The sequence below is a fragment of the Grammomys surdaster genome, unplaced genomic scaffold, assembly GCF_004785775.1.
Source record: "Grammomys surdaster isolate TR1022 unplaced genomic scaffold, NIH_TR_1.0 150, whole genome shotgun sequence".
Classification (NCBI taxonomy): Eukaryota; Metazoa; Chordata; class Mammalia; order Rodentia; family Muridae; genus Grammomys; species Grammomys surdaster.
Window position 1 is genome coordinate 6,690,039 of NW_021604608.1, and position 18,112 is coordinate 6,708,150.

The following is an 18,112-nucleotide window of genomic DNA, read 5'->3' on the forward strand; positions in this document are numbered from 1 at the left end:
ACACACACACACACACACACACACACACACACACACACACACACACACACTGTCACCAAGAGCCTCCAGGGAAAGCAAAGCTGACACCCGTGAATAAACGTGTGCTTACTGGATTATCATTCTGTCTCTTGCCTCTTCAGCAGCTGTGTTCATGTAAACCGTTGTTGTTCTTGTTCTGGTATGGTTGTTGTTGTTGTTGTTGTTGTTGTTTTGCTTTATTTTTGTACAGAGAGTGTAAAGTAGGAGAAATTCCTAAGTATGACTTGCAAGAGTCTTGGGAAAGGACACGCAGTCCCGTGAGGTATTGACCATCTCTCTGTCATCCTCAGCCTGGGAACATGTTACCTGCGCAAGCTTCTCTGAGCTTCCTTCAGTAAACTATCAAAATCCAGAGAGTCATACTTGCTCTTGGTGGAAGCAGGGTCAAAGTCGTCTGAGTTTGAATCTGAAAGAAACACAAACCAGGTTAGATGCACGCTTTGTTGATGACCTTTAATGCAATTCAAGATACCTGGTTCAATTACAATGCAGCTAATCAATATACTTAAAAACAATGCCTACATTTTGTTGGATACATGTAAACAGAGAAGGGAGTAGTTAACTTTCAAAAACAAAAACCTATAGTTCATCGCATTTCTAAAAACTCAAAAGTACACAGGATTAGTAGACTTTAATATTTGTTTAATATTTAAGATCTTTATAAGTGGCCATTTTCTCTTATCTTGGCATTTTAAATGGTTTGCCAGTGGATCTCCAATAACTTAGAAGCAAAGGTACAGTAGAAGCTGGAAATAATCTTCCCATTCAATGGATTTAACTTTATTGAGCATAAAATTCTGTTGAATAGGAGGGAGAAAATTCCTACTATAATGTCTTGGACTTTTCACCTAGTTCAAATCAGATTTTATGGAACATTATTTATCCCACACATTATTTGAAATAAATCTTTTTCAATATATGTGTTTAGCAATGTGTATAAGGTAAAATCCTGTTAAACATGTCTAACTACTCTCCATTCGTATCTACAAAAAAGGTAGACAGTTGATGCAGGTCTTACAAGTGAGAAAGTGTTTCTTGGAAATATAACCAAAGCCTCCTCTGAATGAATTACTTTCTTGTCAAGTATTTATTTGAAGGGAAATAAGGCCTTTCAGGAACAGATTAACAATTCTACTAACCATATAAGCATTTCGCATTCCTTCTAAGCTAAGTTACAGTACAAAGTTCTAAGTTGGGGGAGGACAAAAGCAGAGAATATGGAAACATAAATCCCAATGTGAATACACGCTTGGCTGAGGCTGGGTGTCCAGCACCGGGGAACTATGTAGAACATAAGGCATCAGGGGACCAGGAAGGGCAATTTGTACCTTTGTCCTAGAAATAATTTAGAAAAGAATTCTGTTGCCTCTGTTGGATTATTCTAATGGTAATCCAGAATTTAATGCTCTACATTAATGTTGATAAATATTCAGAAAGTTTTGAGACACTACTTCTCAGGAGTTTCTTGAGTGTGCTGTACTTCACCTTGACACCCACTTAAACAAATGTACACATTATGCCTCTTAGTTGGCATCTGAAAGAGATATTCCTGTTGGATAGGAAAGGTCATGTAGGAGGCAACGGCAGGAACCCCACCATGCCCTCTCATATTGACAAGAACATGTTGGAACACAGTAAGATATGATGAAAAATATGGAAATAAACTAAAATCTACTCTATTGTCAAAAGAAATTGCTATAAATAATGATCCCATATCTGTATTCTTAGCAACTGGAAAACTGTTGGCACAATCTAAGTTCTCAAATTAATGTTGTTAAATAGAGGCATTAATCTCAGGTACATGCACACTATAAAAACCATGCCTAAAAATAAATATTCATGTAGGACCTGAGAATTAGTTACCAATCAATGCCAAGGAAACAGATATTCAATATCCGATGTTATAATATACTGTTTGAGTAAATAAAGAATTGATGATGAATGGATTATTTCACTTTTCATATATGCCTGAACAAGATTCCTGTGTATAATTAATACTTAATCAAAGCTTTTATATTCTTAATAGAAATTCACCATCTGATCCCATCTTACCTGTATAACATTTTTTAAATTTTAGATTTGTTTGCAATATTTTATATGCATGAGTGTTTTGCCTGCTGATATGTAAGTGCATGCCTCATCCAGTGGAAGCCAAAAATAAGGTCTTAGATCCACTTAAACTGGAGTTATAGATGGTTGTGAGCCATCATGTAGGTGCAGGGAATCAAACCATGCCTTCTGAAAGGGCAGTAAGTATTACTAACTGCTGATCCATATCTCCAGCCCTGTTTAGCATTTTTAATCAAGGTATTTTGTTAGTAAGAACCATTTGCTTATATGGCAGTAGACAGAACCAGCAGATAGAAAGTCCGTCTTCAACTCCTGGCTTTATCACTATAGCCCCAATCAATTCACGTGAAATTTCCACTCTTATATATAAATAGTAGTTGGAATCACTATATTTTAGTACTGTAGACAACATTTATCAGCTTTGTGGTAAGAGAACTAGGATGTCTTTGGAGGGGTAGCTTCATTTGGAGAAGCAAATAAAATAGAAAAAAAATATCTACCTAAAATGGTAGCACAATTTTCCACTTCAGTAAAATTTAATATGTATTATGTTGGTTTTGTTTAATTTTTAACATAGCTATGAGCTTCCAATCTTTTTAGGTTTGGAGTACACTATTATATTCCTTTTATTTAAGGATCATATGTGGCTTGAAACATTTAGCCTAAATTCTTCATGAAAATCAAGATGAGACAAATGAAATTTTCATTGATCTCCAAAGCTACAACCTAATGTTAATTCTTCTGTTTAAAAACAATCAAAAATCGTTAACTTCCTAATTCTCACACTTTTAGCTATAACCTATTTATTTGATATTAGACCTCATGATGTCAAATTCTCCACAGACATTTAATACACTTCCACAACAGTATGAGTTATTTTAAAAAGATAGAATCAGAAGCTAATGAAGCGGAAATGCTTATCCAAGATCAGCAAAGAGTCAGGTCTCAAACACTGGGGGACATGATTGCAATGCTGAGGCTCTTTTGTCTACCTCATAAATATGGTCAGAGCATCCACACCTTGATGCTTCTGATATGCTTTAGGGAGCTTCAATATCTCATGGTATTGCAATGTGCATCAAGCATGTTTTTCAAACAAAAAAATAGTGAGTGTGCCTAGCAATGGCAAAGCTGCCATGGCTGCTGGCTAGGCAGGAAGATAACGAGCTGAGAAGGAACATTCTTCTTAGAAATATTTCAGCCAGTTCAATTTGGAAATACCATCCAGTCCTCCCTCTGCCATGATTAATCGTGATCTAAAGACCCCTCTAGGTAACTTGTTTTAAACTCTAGATGTTGTGAGAGAGTGGAAACACCCTAGCCTTCATCACTAAAGAAAATAAGTCAAATCAACTCAAGGCTTCAATCTGTCTTGACTGTTTTTATCAGCCAACATTTGAACAAATGGCTTGCCAGGTTTTATATTTTCATCCCTAGGCCTCTATCTCTCTAGTACTCAGCTCTTGCTTCCCTGTTTCCCTCTATCTATTTAGCTTGTGAAGTGAATTATAGCATATTTCCCTGAACAATGCACAGCACCTATATCAATTATTCCAGGAAGACGCAACTGTGCTGGAAGGGAGAAAGAAATCCCAGTATTTGGTATTCACATTTGTCTTTATATAGTATCAGAGCAATTGTGAATGGATAGATAATAATGCTGAGGAATAGATGTGTATGCTAATTTTATCCTTACTATGAATTAATTTAAAATAATCATGATATACACATTTGCCACCTTTCTTCCTTCCTCAAAGAATTTAGGGGCATATAATGCACATGTTAGATAGGGAATGGCATGCAATGGAACAAAATTAAAATTAGAAAGGAAATTAAGATGTCCATTGTACCATTATTTATAACATCAAAAAATAATAAAAATTGAATACAAATAGAGCTGCAATTAATTATCTAAGATAATGATACTACATGCCCGGCAAAATAGTAGGCAAACATTAAAATATGTACATGAGTTATTTTTAGTCCTGTGAATCACATCAGGAGAGTAATATATGTATTTATTGCTAAAAGGGGTATTTTAACTTTATGTACAGGTATAAGCACACATGTGCACATATGTATCATGATCTCAACTACAAAAAAGAGAGCAGTCTAAGGCAAAATTCTGAAGTTAGTTGGTAATAGTATCATCCATAGGTAATAAGCTGATTGGAATTTGACTTTTCATCTAAATGATCTCCTTTATACAGTAAGTAGTTATGCGGATTTTATTTTAACCATATGTACAATGGGCATGATAACAACATAGATTTCTTATTATTTGCTCTTAAATGAGAAATGTTTCCAGAACTTCCTATGCAACATGTAGGATGTAGAAACACTCCACAAAATTGGTTTTTGTTATATTTCATATTCAAAAGAGTAAGTATGTGGTCCTTTAGCTAGTGACCTTGAGCTTTCTCTTCTCAAGTATAATGCATAAATAATGAAAGTGCTTCCAAGAGCTTTTGACATAATAAGGAAGAGAGACCAAACCCTTGGCATACGGTGTGCCACAAAACAGTGACAGTGTTTGAATGTATTGGAAAGGATTGAGAATAGCATGGAGACAAAACACAGACTACAGAGACATGAGTAAAACGTCAATGAAACACATTCATACACAAGACAAGAACACACACACACACGCACACACACACACACACACACACGAATGGTGAAGGGGCTTGGCATCTATTCACAGAGTAAAAGAATATCTGCCCTTTATGACTCAGACTTAAGTACCTTGCTTCTGAAATGGTCTCCTACAAAACCAAAATAAACTGCATTCAAATATTTCTTTCAGGAAAGCCAAGTGATGACCAAACCCAAGGTGTTTGTGGAGCACATTCACTTTCACTTAGAGCTCTATGCTATGGCTTCATCCTTCCATGTATAATAGTTCTATATCTTACCTAGATCTGCATAGTTAGACTTGAAAAATTGCTTCCGTCCACAAAAGTACAGCTCGAAGTCAGTTTCGTTCGACCTGCGTAAAGTATATCCATTCTCAAGAGCAGCGAAAGCATCACAGGTGTAACGGTAGGTGATGAAACCATAGCTGTCTCTGCAGTGGGCAGGTAAGAGACATTGAAAGCTAGTTAGGCAGCATCAGCACAGAGGACTGCTACCCCTTCTACTTTAGGAGACATCACTTGGGCCAGCGTCTCTGGCACCACATCCATTTATCAGTGTGATTGTCCTGTCAGGCAGCTAAATACTTATTCTGAGACAGGAAATCTCAACTAGAAAGATTAATAAATAGGGATGAAAGAAAATAAATAAGGTTCTGAACTCAACTTGTCATCTGTCAAAGCACTTACATTGGCAACTCCCATCCCAGTAATCTTAGGGTCATAATTTTTTACATACGTCAGCTTCTAAACAAGAAATAATTTTGAAGATTCTCACCCATCATCCCGCAGATTTACGGTGCATTCCTCAATTTCACCAAAAACTTCAAAGCGGTCTCTCAGTTCTGTCCGCGTTGTGTCAGGTCTGATTTTACCAACGTAAATCACACGGCGCTCTTCCTATAAGCAAAGAAGAAGGAGAGACTTTTTCTTGCTCTGGAGACAAAATGAAGATATGCCACTAGAAGCATCCATGAACACATAATAGTGTACAAAATCTCACAGAGCAATCTCATTAGAGCAAAACAGACACCACATTTAAGAAAAAGCCACATAGGGACCAAGTTTGACTTTTAATGCCTTAAGTTTATCCTTTCTGTTCACACTTAAGCTTTCTTCTCCACAGATATCTTTCCTACTTTTTCTGTCCCACTCTTGTTTTTCTTACGTTATGTTCAGAAAAGACATCCATGTGATAAATTCTTTTTTGTTTTTAAATCACTGAGTGGATTCTAGTACCTATGAAATATGTGAGCCTTTATGACTCGGTTAGTAATCTTCAGAATTGGTACAATAACAACCTTGGCTAACAAAAGTATTTAATTTCCCATCAACTCAGAATTCCAATCAGAAAATACACATGCTTTGAATTCCTTAGAGGGTGGGTTTTAATTACTAATACACCAAAAAGTTCCTGAAGGTACATGTTCAAACTGCAATTGCTGCACTCTATCCAGAAGCTAAACAAACAAACAAACAAACAAAAATTACCAGGAGAAAAACTATGACAGGAGGACACACAGAAATTCTAAAATATGTGGTCTAAAGACAATCATTTGGGAAACAGTATTAAAATGCAGGCCGTTTTTACCCATAGGTCTCTGAAGATTATGAGACAAATTTAAAAAGATATATAAATTGTACTTTGCAAATAAATACAGTCCTGTTTTAGGAACAGATTTGGAGGGGTGTGGCTCATTTCTACAAGAACTTGTCTGCATGGATTTTTTCCCCTACAACTCTTTGTTTACTTGACTTAAGTTTTTATGATGAACTTCTACAGGGCCCCAGTTATACTGTGTTCCTTCCACCTCAGTCTTTGTATTTGGTGTTCCACTGTAGTTTGGACCATATTTCCTAAATTGTACCCTAGGCTGCTAAGATAGGCTCTTTAGAATACATTAAGCTCCGCAGCTGTTTCATTTGAGACTGAGACTTCAGGTGAAGTGCTATTAGCTAATCTCATGAAATCTGTGTTTCCTGTGTAGTCCTCTGTTTAAGTACAATTAAATCGTTACAGTCTATTCATTGTTCAATGTTTCCCTCCCTTGTATAATGAAGAAGTTATGAAACTAGAGCCTATATATTTCCTATGCCACCCTTTATGTTAAGTATAAAAGAGATTCTCAATAAATATTTGATATAAGATTAATTAAAATCAATTAATATTTTTTACTTTATCTTTTAAAAGTACAATTATTTTGCCTGCATATAGGTTTGCACATCATATGTCTACATGTGTCCCTGATACCCATGAAGTTCAGAAAAGGACATTGAATTCTCTGGAACTGGAGTTGTAATGGTTTTGAACTCCCAAATCAATACTGCATCCTCTTCAAGAGCAAGCAAATAGTAGTCTTAGTAGCTAAGCACTCTCCCCAGTCCCCAATTAATACTTTATAACACTAACCCATGCCAGAGAGGTCTTGACTCTCTGGGATAGTCTAACACGAGATTGGTGCTATACGAGTATGGTCCTTTATTAAGGGAAAAGCCCTCCCTAAGCAGTTCAGCTGAGTGAGTTACCAAATGGAACAAACTGGTGGGTGAGAAATATTCAATAGATACATTTTTAGGCTATTATACAAGCAGACTCATTTTAAAAGGAACTCGGGAAATGAGAGGGGAGACTGCACTCAAATGGTTATCATAGATCATACCTCTGACCACAGCTATCAAGCCCACTAACTGGCCAATGAAGAAAAGCAAGCAGACACATGATTCATTTCCATGTAGATTGCATGTCACAGCTGAATACTAAAACTGTATTTCCGGAGCATCCAAGACAGTTGGATGGTCAGTAGCTAGAAATGGCTGGTGAGGCTCAAGTCTAAGCAATGCCTTACATGCATTATCAAGGGACTCATAACACAACATTCCGTTCTATTTACTCATCCAGTTTCAGCCCAACAGCCAAATGTGATGGGACTGTTATCTAAACTTAAACTTCCTGGCGCCGGCTTGTATGGTGTTATGCTTTTTTTTTTTTAATGACCCTTTTAGGAAAGTTACTACTGTGTAAAGAAAGGAGAGGGAACTGCAGAAGAGAAAGAAGGAAATTGAGCCATAGCACAGAAATTGCTCAGCTACCATTATGGGAATACACTCAGCCTATGTGTTCAAGGAAATGTGAACTTACAGCTAAAATCGACCATATGTGCAGACATATTGGGACAGTTTCTGAATTGCGCCTTTATACAAAGCTGTATGCAACAATGATCTTCACAAAAAGACGTAACCCAGAGGACCTTTTCTAGGACTGGGAGATTCTGCCCTGAAGGAAGACAGAGCTCGAAAGAGTTGCCCCACCATCGCTCAAATTTCTTTTTTACAAAACACAAGCCTGGGCCATGCCCTGCTACCTTACAAAGAGCAGAAGATTGAAGACAAGTTGGACTGCTCTAAAAAGTATTGAAGTCCTTTGTTTCCCACATGCTAAACATGAAAATAAATGAAAGAGACCTTAAGGTCTAGACTTTAAGGCAAAGACAAAAATCTATCCATGATTGGCCAAGATTTCCAGCAAAGAATCAGACTTTTAACATACTGAAGTTGAATTAGAAGGATGAATAGAGTTGCTATCTTTAAAAAAAAATAACATTTGCATCCAATTTTTCAAGACATTAATTTCTAAACAGGAGATGAAAGGAGAAGAAATCAAAATGCTTAATAACATTTCCGACTTCTTAAGGGCTGGAAGGAACTCAGAACCTTTGGAAAAAGCTGGTTGAAAAATTATTTTCAGACCAGTTTTCACTATTGAGGAGGATGGAACATTTATCAAATAACTTTTAGCTTCAATTTTCACAAAGGCCAGTTTGCTGATGGGGTGGATAATAAAATTGAAGATTTATGTTGCATTAACAGCCGCAGTAAATCCTCGTTACACTAAAACACGGGAGATAAATAAAGAAAAAAAAGTCTGATGGTATTAACTGACTTTGTTTTACTAAAATCTTTATCAGGAAGAGGAGAGCTTGCTGGTTAGCTGGGGAAATCAAGTGATGGTTGTTTCTCATGAAATAAGTGATTCTCTGAAAGAGGGATTTGGTTAAGGAGAGACGGGAAGCAGCCGGGACTTCACATTTGCTGAGCAATAGATAGGCAGTGTTAGATACTTTTGAGTGGATTCTCAGGGAAACGGCCTGTATTTGTAGACATTAGTGTGTCTGGTATAATTTCGATTTTGGTTCCCAGTATTTTCGTTGTACATTTGTAGTTTGGAGTAGCATAAATATTGTTAATTTTTCTTTCTCTACAAAGAGAAATCCATTTAAACCTTCAGAACAAAAGATTTTGGTTTTCAATTCTAGAGTACTTCTGGGGTAGAGCGTGTAAAGTCCTTGTGTTCTACACTCAACACCCCCCACCAACACACACAACACACTACACACACATATGCACACACATATGCACATACATGCACACACACACAAACACACACATACACACAGTATTATGTATATTATGCAGAACTGTACAGTTTAGTTATATAATTTTATCTTTTAAAAAGGTAACACAGTGAGAACCAGCTAGATATATAGCTAGTCAGAAAGAAAGAATAACTGAAAAATGACTGAAACAATATTGCCCTTGCTCTTAATGTTGAGTATACTTATGTAGTGGAGAAACAGTTTACTAAATGTTTCCTACTAGAGTGTATTTTGGGGACAGAAATAAAAAAACAACATTAAGATTTCCAAAACTACTTCTAGGTAAATACTATATAGAATCTTCCAGGCTAGAGTGTAAGGCTACCCTGAGTCAATCCAGGAGCTAACAATCAAGTAAAAGCTGAGATGCAACCAAATTTATAATATAATAATATAACTGATATAATATAATATATATAACTGATAATAGTATAATTTAAAAGCTTTATTTGAAAATAATTGGAATATAAAAGTTGCACTATTCAATGCAAATATTTTGGTGAATTTTGACATATGATTGCACCTGCTAAAACTTGACTATAATAAGGTATTAAATCCCTCGTTTTCTTATGTGCTTTCCCTCTGTCTGTCTGTCTGTCTGTCTGTCTCTCTCTCTCTCTCTCTCTCTCTCTTTCCCTCTCTCTCTATTTCTGTGTGTGTGTGTGTGTGTGTGTGTGTAGTGTGTTTTGTGTGTGCACTTAATATTAGATCTAACATTTAAACCTTTCAAAATGTGCACTGTAGGAATGATGTTATAACCAATTCTTTAGCATTTCTTTTTTCTCACAAAACTGAAAAATTTCCAAATACCAAACTTAAAGTCATGACACAATATATATTTCTCACTAATGAAAATTTCTTGAAAAGGCTAAATGCTCCAAAACCATGAAAAGGGGCTTATGTAGAAAACTGGATTCTTTTCTCTAAGAAGAATAACTGACATAGCTACATTTGGAGAGAGACATTCATAAGCAACAGTTTTGATGTCTTGCTTTTGGACCCTTGACTATATAGTAACCAACAGAGGAGAGCTCTGTGAGAGGCCAGCCATTTCTCAGAATCTTGGGTGGGTCTTAAGCACTGAGCCATATCATACTGTCTAGATTTGTTCTTTAAATTAACATCCCATTATCATGTTTTCTGGCAGAAACTGTACAGATTGTAAATGGAATTAGACTTGGATTTCAACAAGAAATTAAAACAGTGACAGTTCAGACACTAAGTACTAATATCTGGTGTTCATAGCTCCAGTGTAATATGAATTATTTTAAACTTAGGAGACAGAGAAAGGTGGGGAGTCCGTTTGGATTTTGAGATCGTTTGAACGGAAGTCACACAAAAGCAGACTTCGGTGCAATTGTAATATTCAATCATGACAGAGAATACTGTATTTGCAGTTTCTAATTGTTCCCATAGCTCTATGAAGATTTGCTCAAACTGGGAGAGTCTGTTAAGACTCTTAGGCCTCCAATTCATGACAGGAGTGTAGATCTCCTAGACCACTCTCCTTGAAAAATTCAGTGTAAATGCAATGCAGCCCACAAGACAAAACTGAATGCTTATTCTGAAAATTATCAATGACCACATTTTAAGATTTCTTAAGTTTCCTTTGGAACTATGGAATTGCTGGTCCCCTAGGTATATGATTGCTCTAGTTAGGAGATCATGCAGCATTGCATCCAAGACATCACAAACTCAAGTGGCTATTCATCCCATTACTTTTAAGGTCACTCAAAAATACTGAATAGAACTCGCCTATTTAGCTAACTTAGGTGGCCTCTCTTGGCTTCCATACCTACTTCCTGAATGGAATTTAAAGCAAATGAGTTAGTAATCATTGTAGGCAAGCTGTGCTCAAGCCTATAAAAGTAGTTTATTTTTAAATGCATCATGGCACATGAAAGAAAACCTTTAGGATGAGAAGAAGCAAATCAATTACAAAAATCTTCCTGTGGTTAAAGTCATTACACAGCGCCACTGTGTTTTCAAAACAGTTCAAAATCTTTAGCACGAGTTACAAGACTCCAAAACCTTCCAGTCACTGAGATCTATTGGCTGATTTCTGGTCCATCCTACCCTAGTGTCAGAGGTAAATCACTAAAGGTTCCAATTATAATGAACTATTTTCCAGAGAGACTTCCCAGGCACAGCCTCAACCTTGAGTAGCAATGTTCCATAAAAGCATAGCCCAATGTAGATAGTCGCAAAATTTCCAAGAGCCACATTAACATAAAAAGAAATAAAAAATAGTAACAAAACATACTATTTATCTCAAAATCCTTAAAATGACTCATGATAGATGCAAAAGCACTTGGAACTTTCCCACTGTTTTTCATGCTAAGTTTTCAAAATCCAATCACGCAGTCCAACTTAATTCCATGTGACTCATTTAGGGTGCCATACTTGGCATGCTAATTGCTAAAAAAAAAAAAAAGCCTTTGCCCTCCCCACCTTCAAAATTTTGATCACTTTTAATTTCCCCAAGTTTGCTCTTTCTCACCCACAAATCTGATGACCACTTTTAACCATGTACCTTAGGTGAACCCTCTGCCATGCCACTAATCACATCTTATTTCCAGCTTATGCAACTTTATCTACCAACTGATTTTAAGCTCTTTAGATCCAGGTACCAAGTCCTACCTAAATTTACATCTCAAGCACCTGGAGTTACTTGCCACCAGACTTCATGTGTGTTCAACAGAAACCTATAAATCACCGTGTTCGTAAACAGTTTCTGTTCCCTAGGTCTTTTTCAAATGCTTTTTCAAATCTAAATAAATAACCAATGCCAAAAATCTCACTAGTGCCTAGTATTTAATGCATAATATTTTCATAAAGCCAAATTGGCATTTGGATTACTCCAAGTCCTCATTCAAAGGGTACTGATAAAGACTGTCTTGATCAAACAATTAAACCAACATTTGAGAGACAAAGTGAAGTGAGGGAGAGTTTAAGAATGCTTTTGTATCATCAGGACTAATGGCAGATTATAAGATATTTTTAGAGACATTTAAGACAGCAAAAGCTGTTTGTCTCCCTTCCGTTATTCTAATTAAGTATCAAGACTTAAATTATTTGGTAGGCACAAAATAAATACATGTCATTTATCTACATATTTTTGATTAAAACATTCATCTGTCTTTGATTAGAACTGCACTGTACTTTGCCCAAGTGAGCAAATACCCCATATTTAAGGAAAAAATATCAAGAACTTTATATGATATAAATTTACAAACAGTAAATGCAATGAATTGGCAAACACTGTCAGTGCATGGTCTCTCAATGTGGTTCTCTTTTGTAATGAGAAACTGCACTGTATGCTGTGAAAAGGCTTTGTAAACTATACAGCACTCATAATATGAGTTATGATAATTGTTTATAAGGCATTAATTAAATACACCGGTATTAGAAAAGTTGAGACGTTCATTTTCATTAGTCTTTCTAAGTGTGAACTAATGACACTCTGGCAAATCTTTGCATCACAGCTTATTTGAAAGTCAAGAAAAGATGAGTGTTATAATTTGCAGAATGCCTTTGATTCTGTTCTTGGTAGATCTGGAATTAAATGGCAGCCAACACCCAGAACTTCAACCTAACCGTTCCATGATTTCTCAATTCTGTTGCTTTCAATATTTATGATTACTAAACCTCCCATTAAACCTTTCTTTTCTAGTTGGTGACAATCAGCTAAGACTTTATTTGACATCATCAGTGAATTTATCAAATTTTTATATTACTGACTTTGTTTTATATGTCAGGAACTCAGCTTTAATGGCTAGAGCTTATTTCTTTAAAGCTTGGTTAGCTTATAAGCAAAATATGTCAGATGCTGCCTTGCACAGCAGTGACTTGGAGTGGCTAGCACAGACAGGCAGCAGGTGCAATGAACCAAAACAGTACCATATCTCATCGATTAGCCACAGCTCCCAGGAGCACTATGTTGGGAAAGACCCTAAGGCTCTGTGGGACCTTAGAGGGACAGAGTTATGTGATTGATTACGAATGTCTGCCATGGGCATGTGCTGGATTTTGACTACCTGAGTGCCACAGTTTTTGCCATCCACAGTCCATGATGATTTGTAGTAACAAGAGAAATCTGGGTCCAGACTGCATATTAACAGCTAGTAAAGGACAGTACTGGATTTTAGGGAACAAATAGGTTCAGCATAATCTGTATCTTCACTCATGAGCATCAGTCAGCATTGCCCACATGGTAGGTGACTGTATCAACTCACCCTCCAGTCAGATACTGGCCATCAAAGGTGAGAAATGCTGACTTTCTTAGCCAGACTAGGACTATAAGTGGGATGTAGAAACTCCTGATGCTCTACTCAAAGGAAGAGGCATCAGGAAGCAACTCAAAAATAAAAATAAAAATAAAAACAAAAAACAAATAAACAAACAAAAGACCAAAAGAAACAACCCATGTTTTCCAACTCCTACCAAACCAAAGATACCTTTTCTTTCTCCATTTTTTTTTCAAAACAAAACTTGGGAAAGTGAACAAACTTCATGACTCAGCTATAATGAGAAATAGTAATACTGACACCATTTTTTTTCAAATAAGAGGGTCTTAAGATTCTTTAAAGCCAAAAAGTCAAATATTTTCCATGAACAAAGCATTAACTTTTAATTAATGTTTAATCTAAAAAAAAAAAATTCACAGAGGAAAAGAAAAGAGAACAAATTCACTCCATGCTGCTTACAATTGCTTTCTGCTTCTGCCTCTCTCTCTGCTTGGCCCTTTCAGACTCCCGCTTCTCATACTCTCTGCGGTATTCATCCCTCTTCAGCCTTTCGTGCTCATATGCTTCATAGCTGTCATACCTGGGAAATACAACTTCATCATTAAGTCAACCATCTCCATGCATGAAAATATACATCAGCATTTGGGAAGGGGAGAAAAAAAGTTTGGGGTAATGTCTTGCCTTCTAAGGGAAGGATGGGGAGCAGAAGGAGAAGGACAGGCCTCATTACCTGGGCCTACGGCTGTAGGGTGGTGACCTTGAACGTGATCTCACATACAAGGGAGAATTGCGGTGTGTGCGGTGTCTGTAGTGGCTTGATTCATAGTAGTAACAGGATCTGGGAGAGAGGAGAAAACCGAAAGGACATTTGCAACTGCCACTTAGCGCAAGTTTACCGGGACCACTGAGCATCATTGGAGTGCCTTTTCTTTCCTAGCAAGATCTTCCAATGACAGCTTGCGGTTGGCTAGTCAGCCTGGAGACCAAGAAGTGATCAACATCTTTTCCAAATCTGTTATAGATATTAGCATAGCTGAAGGGAAGGGCACGTTGTCAGGTTTATCATTCATGGGTCTCAACACTGCGGGGATAGGGCTGCTTTTCAGGTAGTGGAAAAAAACAGTGACACAAGCAAGTTTCTTACAGGTGGCTATATGTGTTCTGATTGGCCAAGATAAAGTCCTCAGAGCAGTGTGTGTGAGAGAAGATGGAGGGGAGAGGCATGTAAAATCCTCAGTTTGTTACTTGAGAGGCTCCAGAAGAGCAATCCCGAGGCTGGACATTTTCTACGACTTCTTGGGGAAGACTTTAGCACCAGGAGGGGTTTAACAACCTTACCTTGAAGAGGATCTACTGCCTGGGGACCTTGATCTTGACCTGGAATATGGTGATCGGGAACACGACCTGTGTCGAGAAAAGGATCTTGAACGAGAACGCATCCTTTGGGGTCTTTGAGAAAATAAGGATTTCGGCGGTGACACTGAATCTCGACACGGAGAGTTAAAGGAAGAGCAAGAAGGCGACACATCGAACAATGAATAGGACTGCGTGCCATCCCAAGGGTAGCTCAGTTTATCACTTTCATCTTCACTGTCGTCGAATAGGCCATCCATGGCTAGTCCTGAATTTATAAACACAGGTAGTTTGGAGAATTGTTCATTACTGAAGTCGCCATCCCTTAGTTCACTGGTCTTGTCTGATTTGTCGTCAAAAACAGCTTGACTGGGATGACCGAAGTGCTTGTTCAGCTCAGCTCGGATTTCCTGGTCTTGGAGCTGTTTTCTGGTGCTACAAGGAGAGACCTGCTTGCTGGCCTCCAAAGTCTCTCTCAGGTAGCACTGGCCTGAATCTGTGGAAGAACAGATGTGCCCCTGACAGTCACAGGAGGCATCTTTGAAGTCTAGTTGTCTAGAGTCTTGGAGCTCCTGTGATATGTTAATGAGTATATCCGTTTTGGAATTGAGTGACTGACAGTAGTCATGGTCACCAAACAGTCGTAGACTGGGCCGTTTAGTCTTCCTTTCCTCGTGTCCTCGGCTGAGCACTGAGGACTTGCTGAGTTGTGCGTACAACTCGGATTGCTCAGGCCCTTTCTTGGTGGAGTGACTGCCTTGGGTACCAGAACACTCACTGTACCGGGCCCTCTTTGTTGGCGGTGGCACCACGGTCTTGCAAGAGGGCTTCAGCTTTGGCGAAGCCTTGAAAGGGTTATCTTGGTTGGCTTTATGAGGAGGAGTCGTAGGAGGAGTTAGGCCTATGACAAAAGATAAACAAAAAGAAATGTAGGAGAAAAAAAGAGAGAACGGAGATGGAGAAAATGTTCTCCAAGGATGAACATACTTCCTAACTTTTCTTAGATTTCAGACCATAGTTAAAGCCGAGTGAAGAAGAAGGAAATTAAATCCATGACAAGGCCTGAAAAATGGACTCTTCTCCTAGGCCTCTGTCACCCAGAAAAGATGGATAGACAATGGCAGGCAGCTGCGAAGGCTGTGATATTTTGTAGATCAAACATCTATGCTAACAAATCCTGCTGCCTAGAAAACAGGAATGTGTCACTGCCAGTTGACTCAGAAGCAGGCATCACCAACACTGGAGTTTTTTTTTTGGTTGTTGCTGGGGTCACTTAAAGGGAATTGATGTGTTGGGACCTGAGAATCATGAAACAGCCTTGGTGGCATTTATCTGCAGAGAATGCTGCAAGGGAAAAAAAAGTGATTCAAGGCTCTTTGAACAATCAAGAATGTACCTGTGGGGCAATATTGAAAATAAAAATTAAAAAAAAAGACTAAAGAGAGCAAATTTTATTCATGGTGGAAATTATACACACAGATATCTTTGAAATAAGTTCAGCAAAATCGGATGGCCCCACTGAACACAGGGAACCAGAGCCCCTCCACAACTTGAAGGCAATGAGTCTTTGTCTCCACAGTTCATTAACTTAGTAAACCATGGCTAATGTAGGTATAATACATTCTTGTAAGCATAACTAATACATTCTGTCTAAAATATGGTTCTGCAACAGAAAGCTAAGTGCAAAGTAGCTCTAAATATCACCGTGCCGGGGGACCATTTTATTTAGAGCACATCGTCACTGGGGTGATAAGATATAAGGACTGAAAGGAATCCAAGTTTCAGCAGCTAATTACATAAGGAACAAATAAAGGAAGACTGGGGTGCCTATGGGTTGGTGCCTTGTCTGCCTTACTACAGTAAATTCTAAAGGGTGGGCTATTCTGAGACATAGTAGTCACCTCTAAGGCTCACCCATGAATAAACTCTATCCATCCCATCATGCCCAGGAAGAACCACTGTGAAGCTCCACTGTCCAAGGAACTTTGAAGGTGGGCAGGCTACAGTTTAAATAGCTTTATTCTTACAAGGAAACATTTTAGTTTACAATAGATTTTATACTTAGGAGAATGGGTGAATGCTATTCAGAAGAAAAAGACTTCAAACCAGTTAACAAGCCTGGGGTGCCAATGTAAGGCAACTGTGCATGTCAAGGAGGAAAAATTCCTATCTTGCAGGGAAAAAATATAAATATGTCAAGAACCATGTAGGTCACAGAGAGCCACATGAAATTTTGCTATAAAATAGAAATTTTGTCTTGTTCTCCTATTTGTTTTGTTCTCATCTTTATAAAGATGTGGAAGAAATTAATATTTTCTCTTTAAAAAGATTTTGCGCCAATCTTTGGCGTTTTAGCTTGTTGAGCTAATAATTATCTCAGTGGAGAAAGGCAGAGAACATTCAGAAACACAATGCAGAAATACAGGCACCAATGTTCTTCCCTTGGGCACCCCTGAGTTGCAAAGGAGCTGGCTTGGTCCATGTGCTCATTCTTTGCTTCAGCAGAGAAGTAGGTAACCTTTTTCCAGCATGAAACTTCTGTGCCATTGAGGTGAATGGCTTGGTTTTTTTGTTTTGTTTTGTTTTTGTGTTTTCCTTTTGTTTTTGTTTTTTGTACCCCTCTCCTTAGAGATGAGCAAAGCAAGACTTGTTTCCAGACTACGCAGTTCCTATTCCTTTTGTTTATACTTTGTATTGCTCTGTTCTTGTGTTGAGATTTCTACCACAGGTTATCTTTGGTGAACAAGGCAACACATTTTAAAATTCTCAAAATGTGTCAGTTCTTGAACACTCCCCACTGGAGACAAAGACACTAAAAAACTGAAGATGAGGGAATGGGGAGAGGACTCAACTGTATAGTTCCTATTGCAAACATAAGTACTCTCCCCCTCCCCTTAAAATACTCAGCAGCCATGTCAAAAGTCTGGTGTGGCAGAATATAATCTCAGTGATGGGCGTTAGACACAAATGAATTCCTGAAGCTCATTGGCTAGAAAGCCTCACCAAATCCATGAGATCGAGTTCAGTGAGAGACTTTGTCTCAAAATGAATAAATAAATAAATAAATAAAAGTGAAGAGTGATGGAGTAAAGCCATCTGATTTTAAAACCTGACTTCCACACCCACCTACGCAATGTGTACCACACATGCCCATGCCAACATCAACAACTATCTACTCCAGACATACATACCACATCACACACACACAGATACATACATATACACACATACACACTAATGATGAGTAAGCTGAATAAGTGCCTATAACTGCCAGTCAAACAAACAGAAAGAGAGAGAGAGAGAGAGAGAGAGAGAGAGAGAGAGAGAGAGAGAGAGA

At 37.8% G+C, this 18,112-nt stretch overlaps 1 protein-coding gene across 1 annotated transcript in view; it reads right to left on the reverse strand.

The window, feature by feature from the left end:
* Window positions 1-75: 75 nt before the first annotated feature.
* Ppargc1a (PPARG coactivator 1 alpha) overlaps window positions 76-18,112 on the reverse strand; it is an 88,483-nt gene continuing 70,446 nt past the window's right edge. The window contains exons 8-13 of the mRNA XM_028765300.1: window positions 14,761-15,676; window positions 14,153-14,260; window positions 13,882-14,002; window positions 5,521-5,642; window positions 5,025-5,176; window positions 76-445 (exon numbers count right to left, since the gene is read on the reverse strand). Of these exons, the coding sequence (XP_028621133.1) occupies window positions 342-445; window positions 5,025-5,176; window positions 5,521-5,642; window positions 13,882-14,002; window positions 14,153-14,260; window positions 14,761-15,676 (1,523 nt within the window). The 3' untranslated portion in view covers window positions 76-341. The remainder of the gene's footprint in view (window positions 446-5,024; window positions 5,177-5,520; window positions 5,643-13,881; window positions 14,003-14,152; window positions 14,261-14,760; window positions 15,677-18,112) is intronic.